Source organism: Podarcis muralis, chromosome 17 (assembly GCF_964188315.1).
Source record: "Podarcis muralis chromosome 17, rPodMur119.hap1.1, whole genome shotgun sequence".
In the NCBI taxonomy this organism is placed as follows: Eukaryota; Metazoa; Chordata; class Lepidosauria; order Squamata; family Lacertidae; genus Podarcis; species Podarcis muralis.
The window spans coordinates 8,400,753-8,419,775 of NC_135671.1; the positions used below are offsets into that span (position 1 = coordinate 8,400,753).

At 42.2% G+C, this 19,023-nt stretch overlaps 1 protein-coding gene and 1 long non-coding RNA gene across 4 annotated transcripts; both read left to right on the forward strand.

Annotated features, from left to right (window-relative positions):
* Window positions 1–2,305: 2,305 nt before the first annotated feature.
* Window positions 2,306–6,841, forward strand: LOC144325972 (uncharacterized). Its single transcript, XR_013391144.1, has 3 exons — window positions 2,306–2,665; window positions 3,382–3,436; window positions 6,599–6,841. It is a non-coding gene; the product is annotated as an uncharacterized LOC144325972 (long non-coding RNA).
* Window positions 6,842–8,110: 1,269 nt separating this feature from the next.
* ERI1 (exoribonuclease 1) lies at window positions 8,111–18,823 on the forward strand. 3 transcript variants are annotated; one of them, XM_077921048.1, is made up of 7 exons: window positions 8,111–8,323; window positions 9,989–10,163; window positions 11,656–11,866; window positions 12,850–12,933; window positions 13,816–13,925; window positions 14,888–15,002; window positions 17,579–18,823. In XM_077921048.1, exons 2-7 carry the CDS (start codon window positions 10,039–10,041, stop codon window positions 17,816–17,818), a joined length of 885 nt encoding a protein of 294 aa, XP_077777174.1. In that variant the 5' UTR covers window positions 8,111–8,323; window positions 9,989–10,038; the 3' UTR covers window positions 17,819–18,823. The 3 variants fall into 3 exon arrangements, with proteins under 3 accessions (XP_077777174.1, XP_077777173.1, XP_077777172.1); XM_077921047.1 differs by lacking the exon at window positions 8,111–8,323 and adding an exon at window positions 8,417–8,545; XM_077921046.1 differs by lacking the exon at window positions 8,111–8,323 and adding an exon at window positions 8,630–8,749.
* The last annotated feature ends 200 nt before the right edge of the window (window positions 18,824–19,023 follow it).

The window sequence follows — 19,023 nt, forward strand, 5'->3', positions numbered from 1 at the left end:
ATTTCCCCTCAGCCCAACCCCGCTTGCAAAAGCACACAGTCACTCGGCTTTTTGCTCAGATACTGGAAGGGAGTCAAGTTACGAGGCAGGTGGTGCTTTTCTCCAAAGGAAAATAATTGGATTGCTCCAGTAAGCTTGCACATTAAGCACTGAAATAATTCTGCTCCCGAAGGAAAGAAGCACAGGGCAGCGCATGTAAATACCCTGCTGGGAATGTTTTGAGGGGGTTCTTAATATGTTCTACAAGGAAAAGAAAATATGGGAAGATATGCACTCACAGCATTTTTCTAACATTTCTGTCAGCCAAAACAGTTCTTGCCTTACTTTTTGCAGCAGGTATGCATATTCCAAGTTTGGCAGGACACTGGTGTTAAGTTGTGGGTGGACATATCAGACGACACAGCGATTCTTCAAACAGCTCTTGTTTATTCTCAGGCCAGAACAGAACTGAAGGGTTCAGCCAGCCTGCTTATATAGAGATCCGCTACAACTAGGGCTTGCCGATCGAAAGGTCGGTGGTTCGAATCCCCGCGGCAGGGTGTGCTCCCGTTGCTCGGTCCCTGCTCCTGCCAACCTAGCAGTTCGAAAGCACGTCAAAGTCCAAGTAGATGCACGTCAAAGTGCAAGTAGATAAATAGCCTCCGGCAGGAAGGTAAACGGCGTTTCCGTGTGCTGCTCTGGTTCGCCAGAAGTGGCTTAGTCATGCTGGCCACATGACCCGGAAGCTGTACGCTGGCTAATGGTCAGGGGTCCCTTTACCTTTTAATCTAGACTCCTGTCCGTCAATGGCATTTTTATCACTGTTTATATTTCTCTTTCTCACTGCTGAAGAGGTTACCAGCTAGAATTGATGTTTCAAGAGAACAGACAAGTTCATGGATGAGAAGGCTAACAATGGTTACCAGCCATGATGGCTATGTTCTGCCCCCACCATTAAATGCTGTTGCACTCAGGTCCTGACTTGCCAGAGGCATTTGGTTGACCCCATAAGAACAGAGTGCTGTACAATATAGGCCCATTTGTTGTTGTTTAGTCGTTTAGGGACCGCTTACTGGCGGGAAGGTAAACAGCGTTTCCGTGTGTTGCGCTGGCTCACCAGATGCAGCTTTGTCACGCTGGCCACGTGACCCGGAAGTGTCTCCGGACAGCGCTGGCCCCCGGCCTCTTAAGTGAGATGGGCGCACAACCCTAGAGTCTGTCAAGACTGGCCCGTATGGGCAGGGGTACCTTTACCTTTACTACAACGCAACTGTAACCATTTTCTGTAACTAGCCAATCACTGAACGTCACTTTTGATCCCTTATTTGCATATGTGGACCTGAACTATCTACATTATCCCCCTGCTGGCCCAGGGTGAGAACTTCAGTACATAACACCTGGCAACTAGATAGTGGCGGTAGTGGTGAAACAAATGGTTATTTCCCCTTGTCTTTTCAGGACAACTGACAGTTGTAGCAGTGTTGTTCCTAGAAGGGTGGGGAAAGTTGGTTCCTGCAGCTGTGGGTTTTCCAAAGCCAGGATACATTCACATGCATAAAGGTTACCTAAAGCCTTCCACTCACCTACTGCTGTAATGGTGGTGTAGTAAACATTTTCCAGTGGAAGCTTAATATCTTATCAGGTGATGGATGATTAGCCTTCTCCCTTTCCCACTGGCAAGTTTGGGAAGGGGGTTTATTCCAACACACAATTCCCCTCGTGGGCACCTCTGCCGCCTACATGCTACACAGAACAGGATTTGATTCTGCTTGCATAAACTGGCTCTAATAACTACTTGTGAAGGGAGATACGATCTTCTACACAATGCCTGCAAGGGACCGAAGTGTTTAAAGAAATAAAATACGGGCCGCTGGGTGGGGAGGGGAGGAGAGATGAGTTTGCCTATACTTGTTGCTATGGGCACCATTATCAGTGGATTCCATTCCTTGTGTAATGTCAAGAATGCGCTTTATTTCTTAACTCGCGCTCTGCAATTACAAGCAGATGCAGAGACAGATTAGCCAATCAAAGAAGTGCTATTATCTTCCTGATTTGCCACTGCCATGGACTGTTTTAGGAACGCACATGAGCAAATGTAACGGGGATTCCCATAGGACATTATCTCTTGAGAACGAAAAATAAAACGAAAACAGGATTTCCTTCTGTGCAGTGAAGTTTAGAAGAGTTAAAATAACGGATTTAGCTTCCTTGGTAGCTGAAGCTTTTTGGACTGAAAAACGCTTGCAGTGTGTGTGTGTGTGTGTGTGTGTGTGTGTGTGTGTGTGTGTGTATCTGTCTGTCTGTCTGTCTGTCTGTCTGTGTGTCTGTGTGTCTGTGTGTTGCTTGCAAGCGAGTCACTGTTTCCTTGGCTACCACAACAAACAAGGCCACAAGCAGGCACTGGAGCCAGAAGAAAGATAAACTCTAAACTCTACTTGACAATTCCAAAGAGTGCGGAAAGAGCAACAGGAAGAAAAATTAGAAAACGTCAAGGTATTTGGTATGGACAGATCTAGCTGAGACATTTCTGTTTCTTTACCATCTCCAATGAGGAAACCATGCCTATTTCTTCAGGAGCTCAGGGACAGGTTGGATTTGGAGTCGACACATCCATTCAATGGCATCCCAAAGGAGATCAAACACACTGTATGCCACTATCTTTCAAGGTCGACTCCTATCGCCAGAGGTAAGCGGTCTGCTTGTTGTGCCTGGGAAATATTTCGCCCCAGACAAAAATGGCACTTGATGAAAAAGTGCTTTGAAATGAGTGTCTTAATGGATAAGTTGCTGTCGTTTGTCACTTACGAAGCACCTAAATATTTATAGGTGCTGTACGGAAATTAAAGGACAGGACAGTCCCTGCCTGCAGGCACTCGATCTAAAAGTCAAGGAGAGACTAGAGGAGACAAGAATAGGGAGGGAAGAGGGAAGTAAATGAGTCCAGGCACTAATTATTGAAGTTACATCATCTCAGCAGTATCATCTGTCCTGGACGTGTGGGCCTCCCTCTCTTTTAAGCACACACACAATCCAGCAGTTCTTACTAGCTTCCTGACTGATGGCTTCTCTTCAGTTTTGCAGTCTCAGAGCAACTGGCAGCTGGAAGCCAGTGTACTTTCTGGAAGGGAGAAGGGCGTTCCTTGCATCTGCTCCTTTTCTAGCCTACAGATGGGGGCCATGTTGGTCTCCATATTGCCACAAAGTTCTCCTTTGAGAGCCGGGTTGCTGTCTCTTGGTCCTCAGGTTGGTGGCAGAGCCTATGATGCCCTTCCCTTCAGTTCAGAGAATGGTGCCACACCAAGTTACCACTAGAACGTACAGAGGAAAACTAGGACAGCGAGGCATTAAATGACACTGCAGACTAAATACAACATCTATGCTCCGTGTTCACGTTTTCTGCAGATACTTATGCTGCCACCCTGAAGCCAAAACCAGATGTTTCACTCAGCACTCAGAAGTAAGTGGCACTCTTTGAGAATGTAGCAGGAACCTCCCCCCCACCCCAATCATTCTGCTTGTACAAACTTCATACACACACACACTCACACACTACATACACCACATTTCTGTTATAAATTCATAGAAAATCAACCATACATCGGATTTGCACTGTTCCATTTTTATTTTACTCCATATGACAAGAACTAACAAAGGGGGGTGGCTTAGTCCTGGTCAGCCATAATCCCTCCACCATCTCAGCACATCTGCAGGAGCCCTGCCCAGATGATCCCAGACAGAAGGCAATCAAGATCACAAAGAACTTGCATATGGGAGTGGATTCAGCATGGACTGAAACAAAGGACAATGATCAGATCTTCCCTCAGGGGGCAGGAAACTGCAAACTCCCCTTTGTCTCCTGGAAGTGACTCATGGGGAGGGGGGGAAAGGAGGAACCAGCCAGGTGACAAGATACTCAGGTTACCACCAACTCCTCCCTCAACCCCTCCTTTCTGTAATATATGCATGATGTTTCTGGGGGGTGGGCTTGACCTAGAGGAGGGGAATTTCAAAAGTTTTTATAAGACCTGGCACACTATTTTTCTGGGTCTTTCCTCTCACCTGCAAGTGAGGGGAACACCCTGATGCATCAGTTCAATAAAGGCCAAGCCTACAGGCTGCTGTTTTGCTCCAAGTTATCCTGGTTGGTGTCTTTGTTTTGTCCAAGGGAGCCCTCGGATTTTTCCGGTAACAAGAAGAAAAATGATTGGTTTCACATTTCCTTTGAAACCCTTTTATTATAAATGTTAAGAAGTACAGTAATGCATGAGCAATTCTTCATACCCGGAATGTGCTGCATTGCTTGCCCTCTGGTGGCAAGAAGGGGGGAAATATTAAGAGCAGGAAGCGGCCTGAATATGCTCATTTTAAAATGTACATAAATTGTTTCAGACTCTCTTTGCATTCCACAGCCATTTCACCTATGTTTATACTTTCTCTGTTTAATATTTCATACACACACCAGCCAACTGAGGATAACACTTAATAAATCTGATGAAGCAAAGTGAAAACACACACACACACACACACACAAAACAAACACAGGCCAGTTTGCTAGTTTGTTGTTATCTAGTTAACGCACTACAAAGTGGGGATCCTCAGGCCCAGGAGCCAAAAGTGACGCTCAAGATTATCCCTGGGCCATGCCCCATTTCCCCATATCTTAATACCTTTTCTCCCCATAAGCCCCAGTCACCCACTACTGTACTTGTTGACCTGATTCTACGTCCTCCTTGGGGGCTTTTACCTGGCTGGAATGCGTCTTGTATGTATCCTGTTAGCCTGGAGGATTTTTTTGGTGTGTGTTCATGCACATATGCGTAAAAACCTCTGGCTTTTGCATGGCTAGACTTTATCTTCTCAGTTCTGTTGCCTCTGACCCCAGACACCACTGGCAGAAGGTAACCCACAAGGGAATGTGACCTACTGAGCTGAAAAACACTCCCCACCGTGTTTTAGCACTGCCTTAAAATTCCTATTCTTTGACCATTTTATCTTTTATTTACCGTACTATTTTATTATTACGTTGTACATTACTTTGGGGGGACAAATTGGCCCATGGTGACCTCACTGAAGGCTGCATCTCAAAGTTGATGTGGCAAAAACTTTCTTTTTATAGGACACATTTTGGTGAGACAAGGTGGTGACACAAAAACCTTTTGTCATAGCGTCCGCAGGAGCAGCCAGCAATGCATATTAAAATCTGAAAATGGGAGGATGTGTGGAACCTTGACTAGTCAGGGAAAACACCTCTTGAAATCGCAGCAAAGTCTACATATTATTTTTAAAATTACAACATTTTGGAGGGGCCCTTGTTGTTGCTGTATAGTCGTTTAGTCATGTCCGACTCTTTGTGACCCCCATGGACCAGAGCACGCCAGGCACTCCTGTCTTCCACTGCCTCCCACAGTTTGGTCAAACTCATGTTGGTAGCTTTGAGAACACTGCCCAACCATCTCATCCTCTGTCGTCCCCTTCTCCTTGTGCTCTCCATCTTTCCCAACATCAGGGTCTTCTCCAGGGGGTCTTCTCTTCTCATGAGGTGGCCAAAGTATTGGAGCCTCAGCTTCAGGATCTGTCCTTCCAGTGAGCACTCAGGGCTGATTTCCTTCAGAATGGATAGGTTTGATTTTCTTGCAGTCCATGGGACTCTCAAGAGTCTCCTCCAGCACCATAATTCAAAAGCATCAATTCTTCGACGATCAGCCTTCTTGATGGTCCAGCTTTCACTTCCATACATCACTACTGGGAAAACCATAGCTGCCCTTGGGGAATCACAAAAAACTGTCCCCATGGTATTACAGCAGGGGACCTATAGAATCAGTCAATATCTTCAACCAACCAACCAACCAACCAACCAACCAACCAACCAACCAAACTGAAAGATCCTTTCAAATTAGGAAAAAGGACTTGGAGGCCACAAAACACTCCAAGGGTGTCAGATACGGCTCACGGTGCTGTGGCTTAGCCATTATGTTTTAAAACACTGATTTTCCTTAAGGATTTTTCCAATGCAGGCACAAAGCCACAGCCTGCCTGCAGGAAACCACTTTCACCAAAGCAGGGGTTAGCAAATTTTTCAGCAGGGGGCCGGTCCACTGTCCCTCAGACCTTGTGGGAGGCCGGACTATATTTGGGGAATGAACAAATTCCTATGCCCCACAAATAACCCAGAGATTCATTTTAAATAAAAGCACACATTCTACTCTTGTAAAAACACCAGTCAGGCCCCACAAATAACCCAGAGGTGCATTTTAAATAAAAGGACACATTTTACTAAAAACACGCTGATTCCTGGACCGTCCACAGGCCGGATTTAGGAGGTGATTGGGCCAGATCTGGGCCCCAGGCCTTAGTTTGCCTACCCATGCTCCAAAGGAACTATCAAAAGGAGGTGAGCATCATTGATATATTAAGAAAAATACCTACATTCACCCACTTATTCGAAGCAGTCTTCCAACTGCTAGAGGATGTTAATGTCCAGCAATGCAAAAATTCTTGGTTGATAAATATCAACATGGTAACATGCATTTATTTAAATTGAATGGATCTGTTAAAGAGCAGATCAGTGGACATGCTTATTTTCAAGGAAGTCATAACAAATTATGTAACTTCTCAACAGGTGAAGAGACAGGGCGAAAAAGATCATCCAGGATATGCAGCACTCCAAAGTGGAAACGGTTTAACCACTACAGCTACCAAAAGTCCATTGCTTACCAGTGCAAAAACCAAAGACGCAAGCTACACAAGGAAAGATGACATTTCCAGATTCTCACTTTGTACCCTACTATAATTATGAGAATATGATGAAATAGAAACTATATTTGATATTACCACGTTTATTAAAAATGGAGATAAAAAAGAAGTCCGTGCCATACTTGGAAAGCTCTCCTAGGTAGCTATAGGTTTTCTGAAGTTTGTACACAAAAGATCAGCAACCCGTTTGCGTGGACAGCATGACAGTGCTAGAGGAGTATTGACATCACGTAAGAAATGTAAACAAACAGTTCTGATTGGTCTTCATACAGTGGATGCTCAGGATGTGAACGTGATCCGTGCGAGAAGCACGTTCGCAACCCACAGTGTTTGCAACCTGCAGCATCGCGTCTGCGCACACACGGGTCACAATTTGGCGCTTCTGTGCATGGGCAAAGCACAATTTAGTGCTTCTGCTCAAGCACCGAAACCTGAAAGTAACCCGTTCTGGTACTTCCAGGTTCGACGCAGTGCGCAACACAAAATCACGTAACCTGAAGTGTCTGTAACTGTTATGTACTGAGTTGAATAGGATCCAAAATGCAGCAGTCTGATTGGTCCTAGAACAATAGGATTCAGAATGCAGCAGTCTGATTGGTCCTAGAGCAATGCAGCAGTATGATTGGTCCGCAGGAGACACCCAATCCAGCTCCAGATGAAAGTGAATTCACAACCTGATTGGCCTACAGGAGAATCCCGTAATTAGCCAATCATGTGCAGCCCATTGTGTAAATAATGTATATAAAGCAGACATTCTGGGGGAACATTCATTCCTCCTCACTAACTACTATGAGCTGAATAAAGAGCATGAAATCCACTCTTGAGTATATTTCAGTAACCCTAGGTATGACTTTACTTGCTGATATTAAGGATTTTGGACACCAAGTTTTAGAAAGGAAGTAAAATTAATAAAGATATATTCGATGTATATATTTTAATGGGTATTTTCGTATAAATATTGGTTTTATTGATATTGCCATTGATACATTATTATTTTGCGCCCTGTGCGGGGGAAATGCCTGCAACCACTCTAAATCCGAGCCCGGGCAGAGGGCGGGGCAGAGCGGGAGTCTGAGAGGAAGGCCACGCCCCCTGACGTCGAAGCGCATTGCCTAAACACTGAGAGCGGGAGTTCTCCACGTGACACTAGACGGGCCGCGGATTGGAGGAGGAGCCGCCAAACGGGCGCTTTCCGTTCTGAAATGGGCGGGAGGAAAAGAGAGGCGGGGCGCCGGACAAAGACGCGCGGCAGCGGCGGCGCGCACGCGCACTTCCTCCTCCAGGCCCTCTCAGTCTTAAGAGTTGTTAAGATCAGGGGAGGGGCGTTCCTATCCTAGGTCCCGCCTACGCGTCAATCGTCAGGGTCAGGTGGGCGGAGCCGTGCGAGCAGAGGCTCTCCGGCCAGCTTGCGTCACTCATCCCGCCCCCTTTTGTGACGCTGCTGCTGCTTTTGATCTGCTGGCGCCCGCCCGCGCCTGCCGCTCTACAGCGGAAGAGAAGGGAGCGGCGGAACGCGAACGTGCCGACGTCGCAGCAGCACCAGCCGCTAGCGCTAGAAGAGAACAGAGGAGTGACAGAAGCCGGCTTGCGGGTGAGCGTTGCCGCGGAGAGGCTTCAGAATGGGAATCGCCCTCCCTCCTCCTCCTCCTCCCCACTGTGACGTCATTGGTCCAGCTCGCTCCCGGCGAAAGTCACGTGAGGCGGCATTAGCCGTTTGAAGGAGGAATGGCGCTCGCGCGCGAGGGGGGGGGAGGGGAGGAGAACGGTCCTGTTTAACGGTCTCAAATCACCGCCACCCCGGGCCAGACTTGTGGTGCTTCACATTATTATTATTATTATTATTCTCCTCAGAGCGGTTCACAACATAAAAATGCCGTAGGAAAACCCCCCCACACAAAATAGATAATAAAAACAAACCAATAACCACTCCCACGACACATTTGAAAGGGTTGTGCTTCCATTAATACGCGTGAGAGCAGCACCGTTATGAAGTCCGCCAAAATGCCACAGCTGGAGGGTAAACAAATATGAGGTGAAGTGGGTGGAGCAGCGTGCATGTTTATTGTAGACTCTGGTGCTGCTTGTGTGTGACAAGGTTGTTTTTTTTTGGTAGCACACACACAAACACCATTTTGTTGAATGGTCTCTTTATTATTCCCCCCCCCAAAAAATTTTTTAAAATTAATTTTCCAAAAGATTTTTTAAACATAAATCTCAGCCGTATTTAAACCAATCTTAGTACAGTGGTACCCCAGGTTACATACGCTTCAGGTTACATACGCTTCAGGTTACATACGCTTCAGGTTTCAGACTCTAACCCAGAAATAGTGCTTCAGGTTAAGAACTTTTCTTCAGGATGAGAACAGAAAGCCCCTTTAAAGCCCTAAACGGCCTTGGTCCAGTATATCTGAAGGAGCATCTCCTCCCCCATCGTTCTGCCCGGACACTGAGGTCCAGCTCCGAGGGCCTTCTGGCGGTTCCCTCACTGCGAGAGGCCAAGTTACAGGGAACCAGGCAGAGGGCCTTCTCGGTAGTGGCGCCCGCCCTGTGGAATGCCCTCCCATCAGATGTCAAAGCGATAAACATCTACCTGACATTCAGAAGACATCTGAAGGCAGCCCTGTTCAGGGAAGTTTTTAATATGTGACATTTTAGTGTATCTTTCATCTTTGTTGGAAGCCGCCCAGAGTGGCTGGGGAAACCCAGCCAGATGGGCGGGGTACAAATAATAAATTATTATTATTATTATTATTATTATTATTATTAGTAAAATAATGACGATTGATCCCTCAAAAGCCAGCTGGAACAGGTTCAGCCAGTGGTGAAAATATATTGATGGGATAAGAGGTATCCACTAGAAAGAAATTCAACAGTTCGGGTACTGTGACCAAGAAGGTTCTGCTATGATATTGCGGCACCAGCCACAGTGGAACTATCAGCAAGAACTCCCCAGCAGATCTCAGACCATTGACTGGCAGACTAAATCGGACCCACAAAGCAATATTGACCATCATTTCATTCATAAAAGAAAAATGATTTCAAAAGTTACATATCTATGAGGGGGAGAGAGGTTCCAGACTATTACAACTCTGGGGTTTTCTTTATATAATGCCCTGGATCAGGTAAAAAGTGTTATTAGTTTATATATATGGATCAGCAAATCAGCAGGAATGTGTTGAATAAAATACTTATTTTAAGCTTTGGAAGTTGAGGTCGACTGATAAAAACTTGATTGTTTTGTATCATTATCACATAGCCTTCCAGAGTAAGCGGCATTATATATATTATTGTCAAGAAAAGAAAACCATGTCTGGTTCAAGTGACTTCAGCGACCCAGTTTACAAAGAGATTTCTCTGACGAATGGCCATATCAACAGAATGAGCCGAGATGAACTTAGAGCTAAACTTGCTGAATTCAAGCTTGACACCAGGTAAGCATTTGTCAGGTGTTTGTCTTTTTTGAGGATACTTATGCATTTCTGATTTTATATGTAAATAATAATAATTTTATTATTCATATGACGTTCATCTGACTGGGTTGCCCTAGGCCTAGCCAATGTGGGTGGCTTCTAACAAAATACAGTCAGACCTCTGCTCCTGAACGCCTTGGGAGTCAAACGTTCTGGCTCCCAAACAATTGAAAACCGGAAGTGAGTGTTTCAGTTTTCAAACGTTCTTTTGGAAGCTGAACATCTGACGGGGCTTCTGATTGGCTGTAGGAGCTTCCTGCAGCCAATCAGAGGCCGTGCTTTGGTTTCCAAACATTTCAGAAGTTGAATGGACTTCCAGAACGGATTCCATTCGACTTCCGAGGTACGACTGTATTTAAAAACAAAACAAAACATCAACCATTAAAAACTTCCCTGAGCAGGGCTGGAATGAGACCGGTATGGTCACTATTATGCATCCCTATTCTTACAAGCTTTTTACAGCCTGAAGAGTAAGTGAAATTAGAGGGAAAGTTTGTCATTTGTTAGTTATTTAGAGTACATTATAAATGGAATGGAACTGAAGACTTGTGGAGAAACTGAGGATTCGATAGTTACATCTGCTACCAGTAATGTAATTTCTGAACACATGACTTGTTGCATAATTTGTAATTCCAAAGTTTGCAATATAAGTTATAAGTCTGTATATGTAAGAGAAGTTCCATATAGCCTTTCTAAAAGGTTAACCTGGTAAGAAAAGGGAATTGAAGGGAGAATGACAGCTAGGAAGAAACTCAATAGGATGGTTTGGATGTAATGATAAACAGTTTACCGTTGTGTGTACAAGCCTCAGAATTACACGCTCCTCCGCTATACTACCCATGCTAGCTGGAGCTGATGGGAGCTGTAGTCCAAAGGATCTGGGGGGCACTAGGATGGGATTGGTGGTTTAGCATTATAGCCAAACCCTAAATTGGTTAATGAGCTATGATTAGCTGAAATAAACTTCTTAGCTGTGTACATAATTGGTACTATTTCTGTTTTGCGATTAATTCCTGTCCTATCATCTATCACTGCATCTTGCCTGGATATGCTTAAGCTTATATGAATCATGAATCAAATGATTTTTTTTTTTTAAGTGTTTCCATTTCACTGCTGACTTCCTTTGTAAAGAACTGGGGTAACTCTGAATAAGGTGGTCTTTCCATTTTCTAAGACTTGCAATTTTTCTGATTCTTCTAGAAAGATTTTTGGACTTGCTTTAAGGTGGTTATTCCTTTCTCAAGAGAAGACTGCACTGTAGGAGCAACTGCTTTGTGTGGCCTGTGGATCAGAACAGCTCATTGTAATTTCTTTTAGGCATTGGCATTTACAAGAGGCAGGGCTAAAGTTTGCAGAGGGAGCCAACCAACAAATAGCATTTCTACACTCAGCACTGTGCTAAATAAACCTTAGGTGATGGTCAAGCACTGATATATTTTTTCCCCTTTGGCAGAGGAGTGAAAGATGTTTTGAAAAAGAGACTGAAAAACTACTATAAGAAAGAAAAGTTAATGCAAAACCAGACTATGAATGCAGATAATTACTACGATTACATCTGTGTTATTGACTTTGAAGCAACTTGTGAAGAAGGAAATCCTCCTGAATGTACACATGAAATCATTGAATTTCCTATTGTCTTGTTAAACACTCGGACATTAGAAATTGTAAGTGGCCCTGTTTCTTCTTACTTTTTTATGGGTAGCAAACATTAGATACAGTGTGTTTTGTAAAAGAGAATTTGGGCAATACAGTGGTACCCCTGGTTACAGATGGGATCTGTTCCGGAGGCCCGGCCGTATCCCAAAAAGTCCGTAACCGGAGGCGCCCTTCTGGGCACGTGCGCAGCGCAATTGAGCATTTCAGCACACACACGCAATGTGTAGATCACTTCTGCGCATGTGCGTGTGACGAAACAGGAAGTATACACTTCTGGGTTTGCCGCATTCGCAACCCGAAGATTACCTGGGGTACCACTGTATATCCTTTTCTTACAGATATTGTTTAACCTCTTAAAAAGAACTTTTAGTTTGTGTTCAGCTTTCAGTTTAAAAGCTTTTTTACAGGAATTTAAAAGTAATCACTTGTTTGTTCCTGCAACAAAGGTAACTAGAACCTTCAGAAGGAAAAGCAGTTTGGATAGGGGAAGAATGTTTTTTTAGTGGAAAAGCAGCCAGTAAGAAAAATGTTAAGTTATTACTCTGCCACTCCTATATTAAAAACTGCAGCTTCCTGGGACTGCTTTTCATTTTTCAAAGATCTGTTGATCTTACACATATGAAACATAAGTTTGCCCTCGATAGTGCAAAAAATCACATTTGTACAAGTGTTCAGTGGCTCTGATGGTGTGTCCATAGTTCTTTAACAGCTCCTGTATGTTAAAAAGGTCTCGGCACTACATATCAGCTGGCAAAGATACCCAAAGTGGAGGCTGTGAGAATGTCCCTGTCCATAAGAAGATGAGTGTCAGGTTTTCTCTTTCATAAAATGTTGCCATTTCACTGCTTATGTTCAAATATAAAAAAGCTTGGATGTTGACTGCTTGCATGCTAGTTAATACCTTAATTATTACTCTTTTCTTCTAAAACATTATACATTTTCTGTGATTCTTCTGCATTGTTGCCAAGTGAACTATGTTTTAATATTATAGGAGGACACATTTCAACAGTATGTGAAACCAGAGATTAATCCTCAGCTTTCAGAATTCTGCATTAATTTGACAGGAATCTCTCAGGTAACATTCTTGGCAGCTGACCACAGTTATGAGTGTAAATGAAGCAAGTGCTTGTTATAATAGTCTTGGCTCCTAGTTCCAAGCATATTTATTGGGTATGTTGATGATTAATTAAGTGTGCTTAGGACAACAATGTCCCCCTTCCTTTCCTCTTTCCAGATTAACATTTCTAAAATCAATATTTCAAGTACATTAGTTATGTGTCCATGATTTTCAGCCTGTGTTCTTGGGATTCCTAAAGCTCCTTCAGGTGCTTATCAGGGATTTCTCAATAAGATCGTTGATGGAAGATAGGATTCCCTAAAAGGTAGCTTGAATGATATTGTATCATTCTGAATTTTCCCACACAATGTGCTGGAAACTGTCCCTGGATGGTGTTCAGTATATTCTAGACAGTATATTCTAGAATTAATCAGCAGGTGTATAATAGTTTCTAGGCAGGCAAACAGAGGTTTAAAAGAAAGTTAAAGAGCATTGTTCTGGGAGATCAAAAGGGAAATGTATTGCTCCAGCTATAAGCAGGTGTATTCAGATTGTGCTACTATTTTAAATTCTATGGGGATTATGTTGATGGATTGATTTAAAGTTTGTTTTTCCAGTATAAGTGTTAGGAATGCAGCTCCATCTAATGTTATCAGTCTGTTGTGCAGGGAGTGGTAGTTACTATCCACTGAATGCAATAGAAAACAATAACGTTTTTAGTTACGTTTTGTTTTTTGGAAATCTGTTGTAGACTTGCTAGCAAGCTTTTAAAGATTTATCTTATCCAAGTCCCAATTTGTGTTAATCTTGCTTTTCACAGTTTCTTGCACAATGTTTTTTTAGATCATATCTTGTACAATATTTTTATTTTTGCTCTTTGCTGTTGTTACATATTTTCAGGACCTTGTAGATAAAGCAGATGAATTTCCAAAGGTTCTGCAACATGCTGTGGACTGGATGAAACAGAAAGAACTGGGAAGCAAATATAGCTATTCCATATTAACTGATGGGTATGTATTCAGTTGCTTAAAAATAATATTTTTAACATTGCAAAACCAGTAATTTCCAATCAAGAAACATATATTGTAAAAATCAAGCCAAATTGATAGTATTAACTCTACTATTTTTTATGTTGCATTTTTGGAATTATTCAGGTAACTTAAATTATTCAGGTAATAATTTTTGCATTTTTATCTGAATAGCATGTCATGATTAATAGTTCTATAAAAGGACTCCCAAACAAAGTTGAATTCAGTGGGGATAATATGTGTAACTATTTCAAGCATGTTAGTATTCATATGTAAGTATTTAATCCAAGTGGTTCTTACAGCTAGTGTGCTGGTCACAACCATGCTGCATTATGTTCCTCTCCATATCCAGAATTATGTTCCTACCCATAATTAGGATAGCAAAAAAACAACAACAACACTTCTGCATAAAAGTTGCAATCTTGCTATTTGAGTCCCACCTCTTTAATTCTAACAAGACTGATTCTATATAAAGTAATGTAAAACACCATTGCACAGTTACAAAAACAAAGTTAATTAATACAGTGACAGAAATTTTAAAAATCCAGCAGAGTCACATAAAACATCAGCGCATAAATGCAATTTTTATCTCACTGTTAAATTAAAAGATCAGGCAAATAGAATTGTTTTTACCTGGCCTCAAAACTCATTGGTTAAAAGGAGTTTTGCCAGTGCAAGGATTTATCCTTGTGCAGTGGAATACTCTCCCCCTGCATACCCACTAAATCTGTTCTAGGGGTTTCCCCAACCTTCTATAAAAGGAAAGGGGAGAAGACTGGTTGCCACCTCTCCAGGCTGTCTGAAGGTGGGGGTGCCCAGAAGATGACCTCCAAAGTTCATGTAATCAGAGACACAAGGGAGATCCTCGTGTGTTGGTCCTATTAGCATGAAAGGGACACCTAACTCACTCTTAAGATACTATGCATATTTTTTCTTTTTTTAAGATCTTGGGATATGAGTAAATTTTTGAATATCCAGTGTCGCATTAGCCGTCTGAAATATCCTTCTTTTGCTAAGAAGTGGATCAATATTCGCAAATCCTATGGGAACTTCTACAAGGTTTGTGTGTCTGTCACTTGCATTGCCCAAAACTCAGTGCTAGGTATTTATAATTTAAGTATACTGTAGACTTATATTATCAATATGATCTGACATACATCATTTCTTGTTTAGAGAATTGAAGTTTGTTTAAAAGAGGGAGCAGGTTTTTTGTTTTTGTTTTCTCTGTTTCTGGATAATGCTGCCTGTAGGGATAACTTTTGTTTCCTGTAATGATGATGATTTGTGTTTTCAATATTTTTTCCTCTCTGCAAAAACAAAAATATGCCTTTTTCAGTATTATAGCTAGGAAGTATTTTATGTTCTTACGCTCTAAATGTAAGTTTATTACTTTCTCAGAAAATAAGTATTGCATATATTTCAAATCCCCCCCCCAAAAAAAACCCCCCACATTTCTATCTCCATGGCTTCAAAATTTGTGGGAATGTATACATCAAGTCCTAGGTGGCTAGAACTTAGTTTAGTCAAAGCTCTGTTCTAGAGTTCCAGATGAGGTATACCTGTGGCCAAACCATTAGCAAACAGCAACCCAGCCTGTAACTGTTGCCCACTGTGCCTTTTGCTCTTCTAAATTGGTTGAGAGGGGTATAATCTTCGTTATTTTGGGTTGTATTGATATTTGTCATACCCAGAGTAGACCCATTGAAATGAACGCATATGTCTGATTTAGGCCTATTGTCTTCAGTTGGTCTACTATCAATAGAATTTAGTTGCGTATAGCCCTTTGTTTGCTGTGCCACTATGACTGGGCTAAACTTGGGTTGCTTAAGAGCAGTGTTTGACGGGAGCATTCCCAGGTTGCAGTAGAGATGAGGCAGGAGGTGCTGCAGACTGTGTAGGGTAGACGATTAAGAGGCTGGCAAAAACTGACTGATTCCAGGTCTGGCATAGTTGGGGTGGGGGTAAAGGTAAAGGGACCCCTGACCATTAGGTCCAGTCGTGACCGACTCGGGATGCGGCGCTCATCTCACTTTATTGGCCGAGGGAGCCGGCGTACAGCTTCCGGGTCATGTGGCCAGCATGACTAAGCCGCTTCTGGCAAACCAGAGCAGCGCACGGAAACACTGTTTACCTTCCCGCTGGAGCAGTACCTATTTATCTACTTGCACTTTGACTTGCTTTCGAACTGCTAGGTGGGCAGGAACAGGGACCGAACAACGGGCGCTCACCCCGTTGCGGGGATTCGAACCGCCGACCTTCTGATCGGCAAGCCCTAGGCTCTGTGGTTTAACCCACAGCGCCACCCACGTCCCGGGGTGGGGTAGCCATCCTTTAATGCCCATCAGCCCCAGGCAGCATGACCCTGTAGTCTTAACAACTGGAAGGGTACAGGTTCCCCGTCCCTGCGCTAGTGCTTTCATCCCTTCTCGAAGTTTCATCAGTGTGGCTCAGGCACGTGAAGAGAGAAGTGTGAGGAATGAAGAGGCCTCTGAAACAGTACACCCAGAGTGGCTGGGGAAACTCAGCCAGATGGGCGGGGTATAAATAATAAATTATTATTATTATCACCTATGATCCATTCTGGTGAAGGGACAAGCTAGAAATGAGAAATACTGTATTGCTCAGCTTGCTATTTAAGATTGTGAGATCTTACTTGTGCACCATCTGGTGTTATTCTCTGTCCAGTGAGGAGATGCCCTTATTCTTTCTTTCTTTTTATTGTCAAAAATATACATTTATACAACACTCTGTTTTTGTTTGTAACAAAAAAGAAAATGATAGCAACTGAAGCAAAGATACTTTGTATACCTCAATACACATGACACTACAATTTATGAAAAAAGAAAGAAAAGAAAAAAAATAAAATAAAGAAGAAAAAGTAGTTGAGGTTTTAAAAAGACTTCCAAACATACTCATTGTACGTTATCTGTTAAATACACTTTTACCTCACAGTTACTTATTTCTTCTATTTTTATCGTAAATTGTCAATTACCTTTATATACTACAAGGCGCAGTCTAAGTCTGCCAGGAGATTATCCTTTATACCATGGTTCTTCAGATATTCTTTAAATATTCTCCGTTGCTTGTGGACTTTTTGTTTTGTTTGGCCTCTAACTCTTCCCGTCACCTTTGCTAGCTGCAAGTATTCTACCATTAATGTTTGCCAGTCTGCTATATTAGGTGTTTTAGTATTTTTCCAATTTCTTGCCACTAAAATTCTTGCCGCCATTACCGCAATATACTTTTAAGTATATTTCCAACTGAAATAGAAAAATCGAAAAGACCATTGTTCATGTAAGGGGTAACTGATGCCCTTATTCTTGTTGCATGTGGCAATGGGACTGCTCAGTAGCATGAAGATTTCCCTTTTCTCCCATAAATTTTAAGGAAGTTAAAAACTTTTGACATCTTTTTATTACTTGCTCCCTGTAAATTGATGCTCACCTTGTGTGTTCATTTACAGGCTTTTATCTATTACATTGTTTTGGATTATTTTAACATTGTATGTCAAATGTAGCTTGTGGCAATAGGCAATTTAATAATAGCAACAACAATAATAATAATGTAGGTGGATGTATATATTGGTTCTCTTTCCTACCTCCTCCTACTTTAGTATCTTTTATTTCCTTTATCAGGTTCCAAGAAGCCAAATTCGACTTTCAACCATGCTTGAAAAGCTGGGAATGGATTATGATGGACGGCCTCACAGTGGGCTTGATGACTCTAAGAACATTGCGCGCATAGCGATACGTATGCTTCAAGATGGTTGTGAGCTTCGGGTGAATGAAAGATTGCATGGTGGGCTGTTACTGACCGTCTCCTCCACTGTCCCAATAGAGGGAGCTCCTGTACCACTAATGCCAAGCTTACGATAAAAATTAAACATTGAGTTACATTGCGTTGAGGACCATACCCAAGAACGCTAGGACTTCAAAAGACTTCCAAGGAGCTTAAAAACTGGTATCTGTTTCCCAGTTTAACAACTCACTGGAATTTAAAATTTGTCACAAAACCACTGGTGTTAATGTTGGGTTTTTTTTATGGCTGCCTTGGTTGGTTGTGCTAGGTTTGGTATAAAATATCCAGGTAGTTAAGATGGCTTTCGATAAAATGTAAAGTCAAAACTAGAAGCATAGAATTGAGTCCACAGGTGTAACGCCGTTCTTTCCTCCTTCAATATGAAATAGGTGATTGCAACACTGTTGAACAACACCATTGAATGTGCTGTATCTCTTTTCTTTTGTAGCATATAAGGGTTTGCTTGACTTGGTGAAACATTGGCCAAATCGACTTTACATTCTGCTCATATTTCATAACTTACCTGTTGCTTTTTGCAAGTCTTGCTCCAGGAGAGGAAGATTCAGTTTTTAAGTTTGCCTGGCTTTAGCCCAACTAATAGCAATTTCATACAGTAATAACAAACGTTTTCCTTTTTCGTATTCAGAAATGTTTAGGCCTTTAATTGGCCAAAATTAAGCACTTTTTAGACACCTTAAATTGTTGACTTTAGCATGTGCTTTATGCTCTCCCATTTAAATAAGTGGAACTAGAAAGGGCTTGATTTTGGCTGGAATATGTTTCTGTTTATTTTTCTTCCTTCCATTATGAATCAAATAGTTTGGTTTGATTACTCGACCACTCTACCTCTGTTGTAAAAGGATCAGTGGAGAAGCTGATTTCCACAATATTTTAATAAGATCTGGATTTGATGTGATTATTGCATAAGTTTATTTCTATGACCAAAGACAAACTCTTACACATATAACTATGCCAAACAGCCTGCAAAGTGTATAAAGCTTTGTTTTGATGTTGACATAATAAATACAAGTCAAGTTTCTATTGGTACATAAAATATTACATAAAAGTGCACATCTTTTTTATCTTGTGTTGATGAGTGGATGCTTGTCTTTTGAACTATCCTCCCCTTCTCAAGTAGCTCTGATTTGCTTATATGCACGTTACTCTATTTTATCTTCAAAACAAGCCAGAAAGAGTGTTTCAGTAGCTCAGATTTCATAAGGCTCTTCAGGGCTGAGCATGAATTCAAACCCACGTCTTCAGTTCCCAACACTTATCCATT

Coding starts and splice junctions, on each gene's coding strand:
- ERI1 (XM_077921046.1), top strand. CDS start 8,719: ATGAAGTCCGCCAAAATGCCACAGCTGGAGG. Junction 12,934..13,815: donor ATTTGACAGGAATCTCTCAG/GTAACATTCTTG, acceptor ACATATTTTCAG/GACCTTGTAGATAAAGCAGA. Junction 15,003..17,578: donor CCTATGGGAACTTCTACAAG/GTTTGTGTGTCT, acceptor TTCCTTTATCAG/GTTCCAAGAAGCCAAATTCG.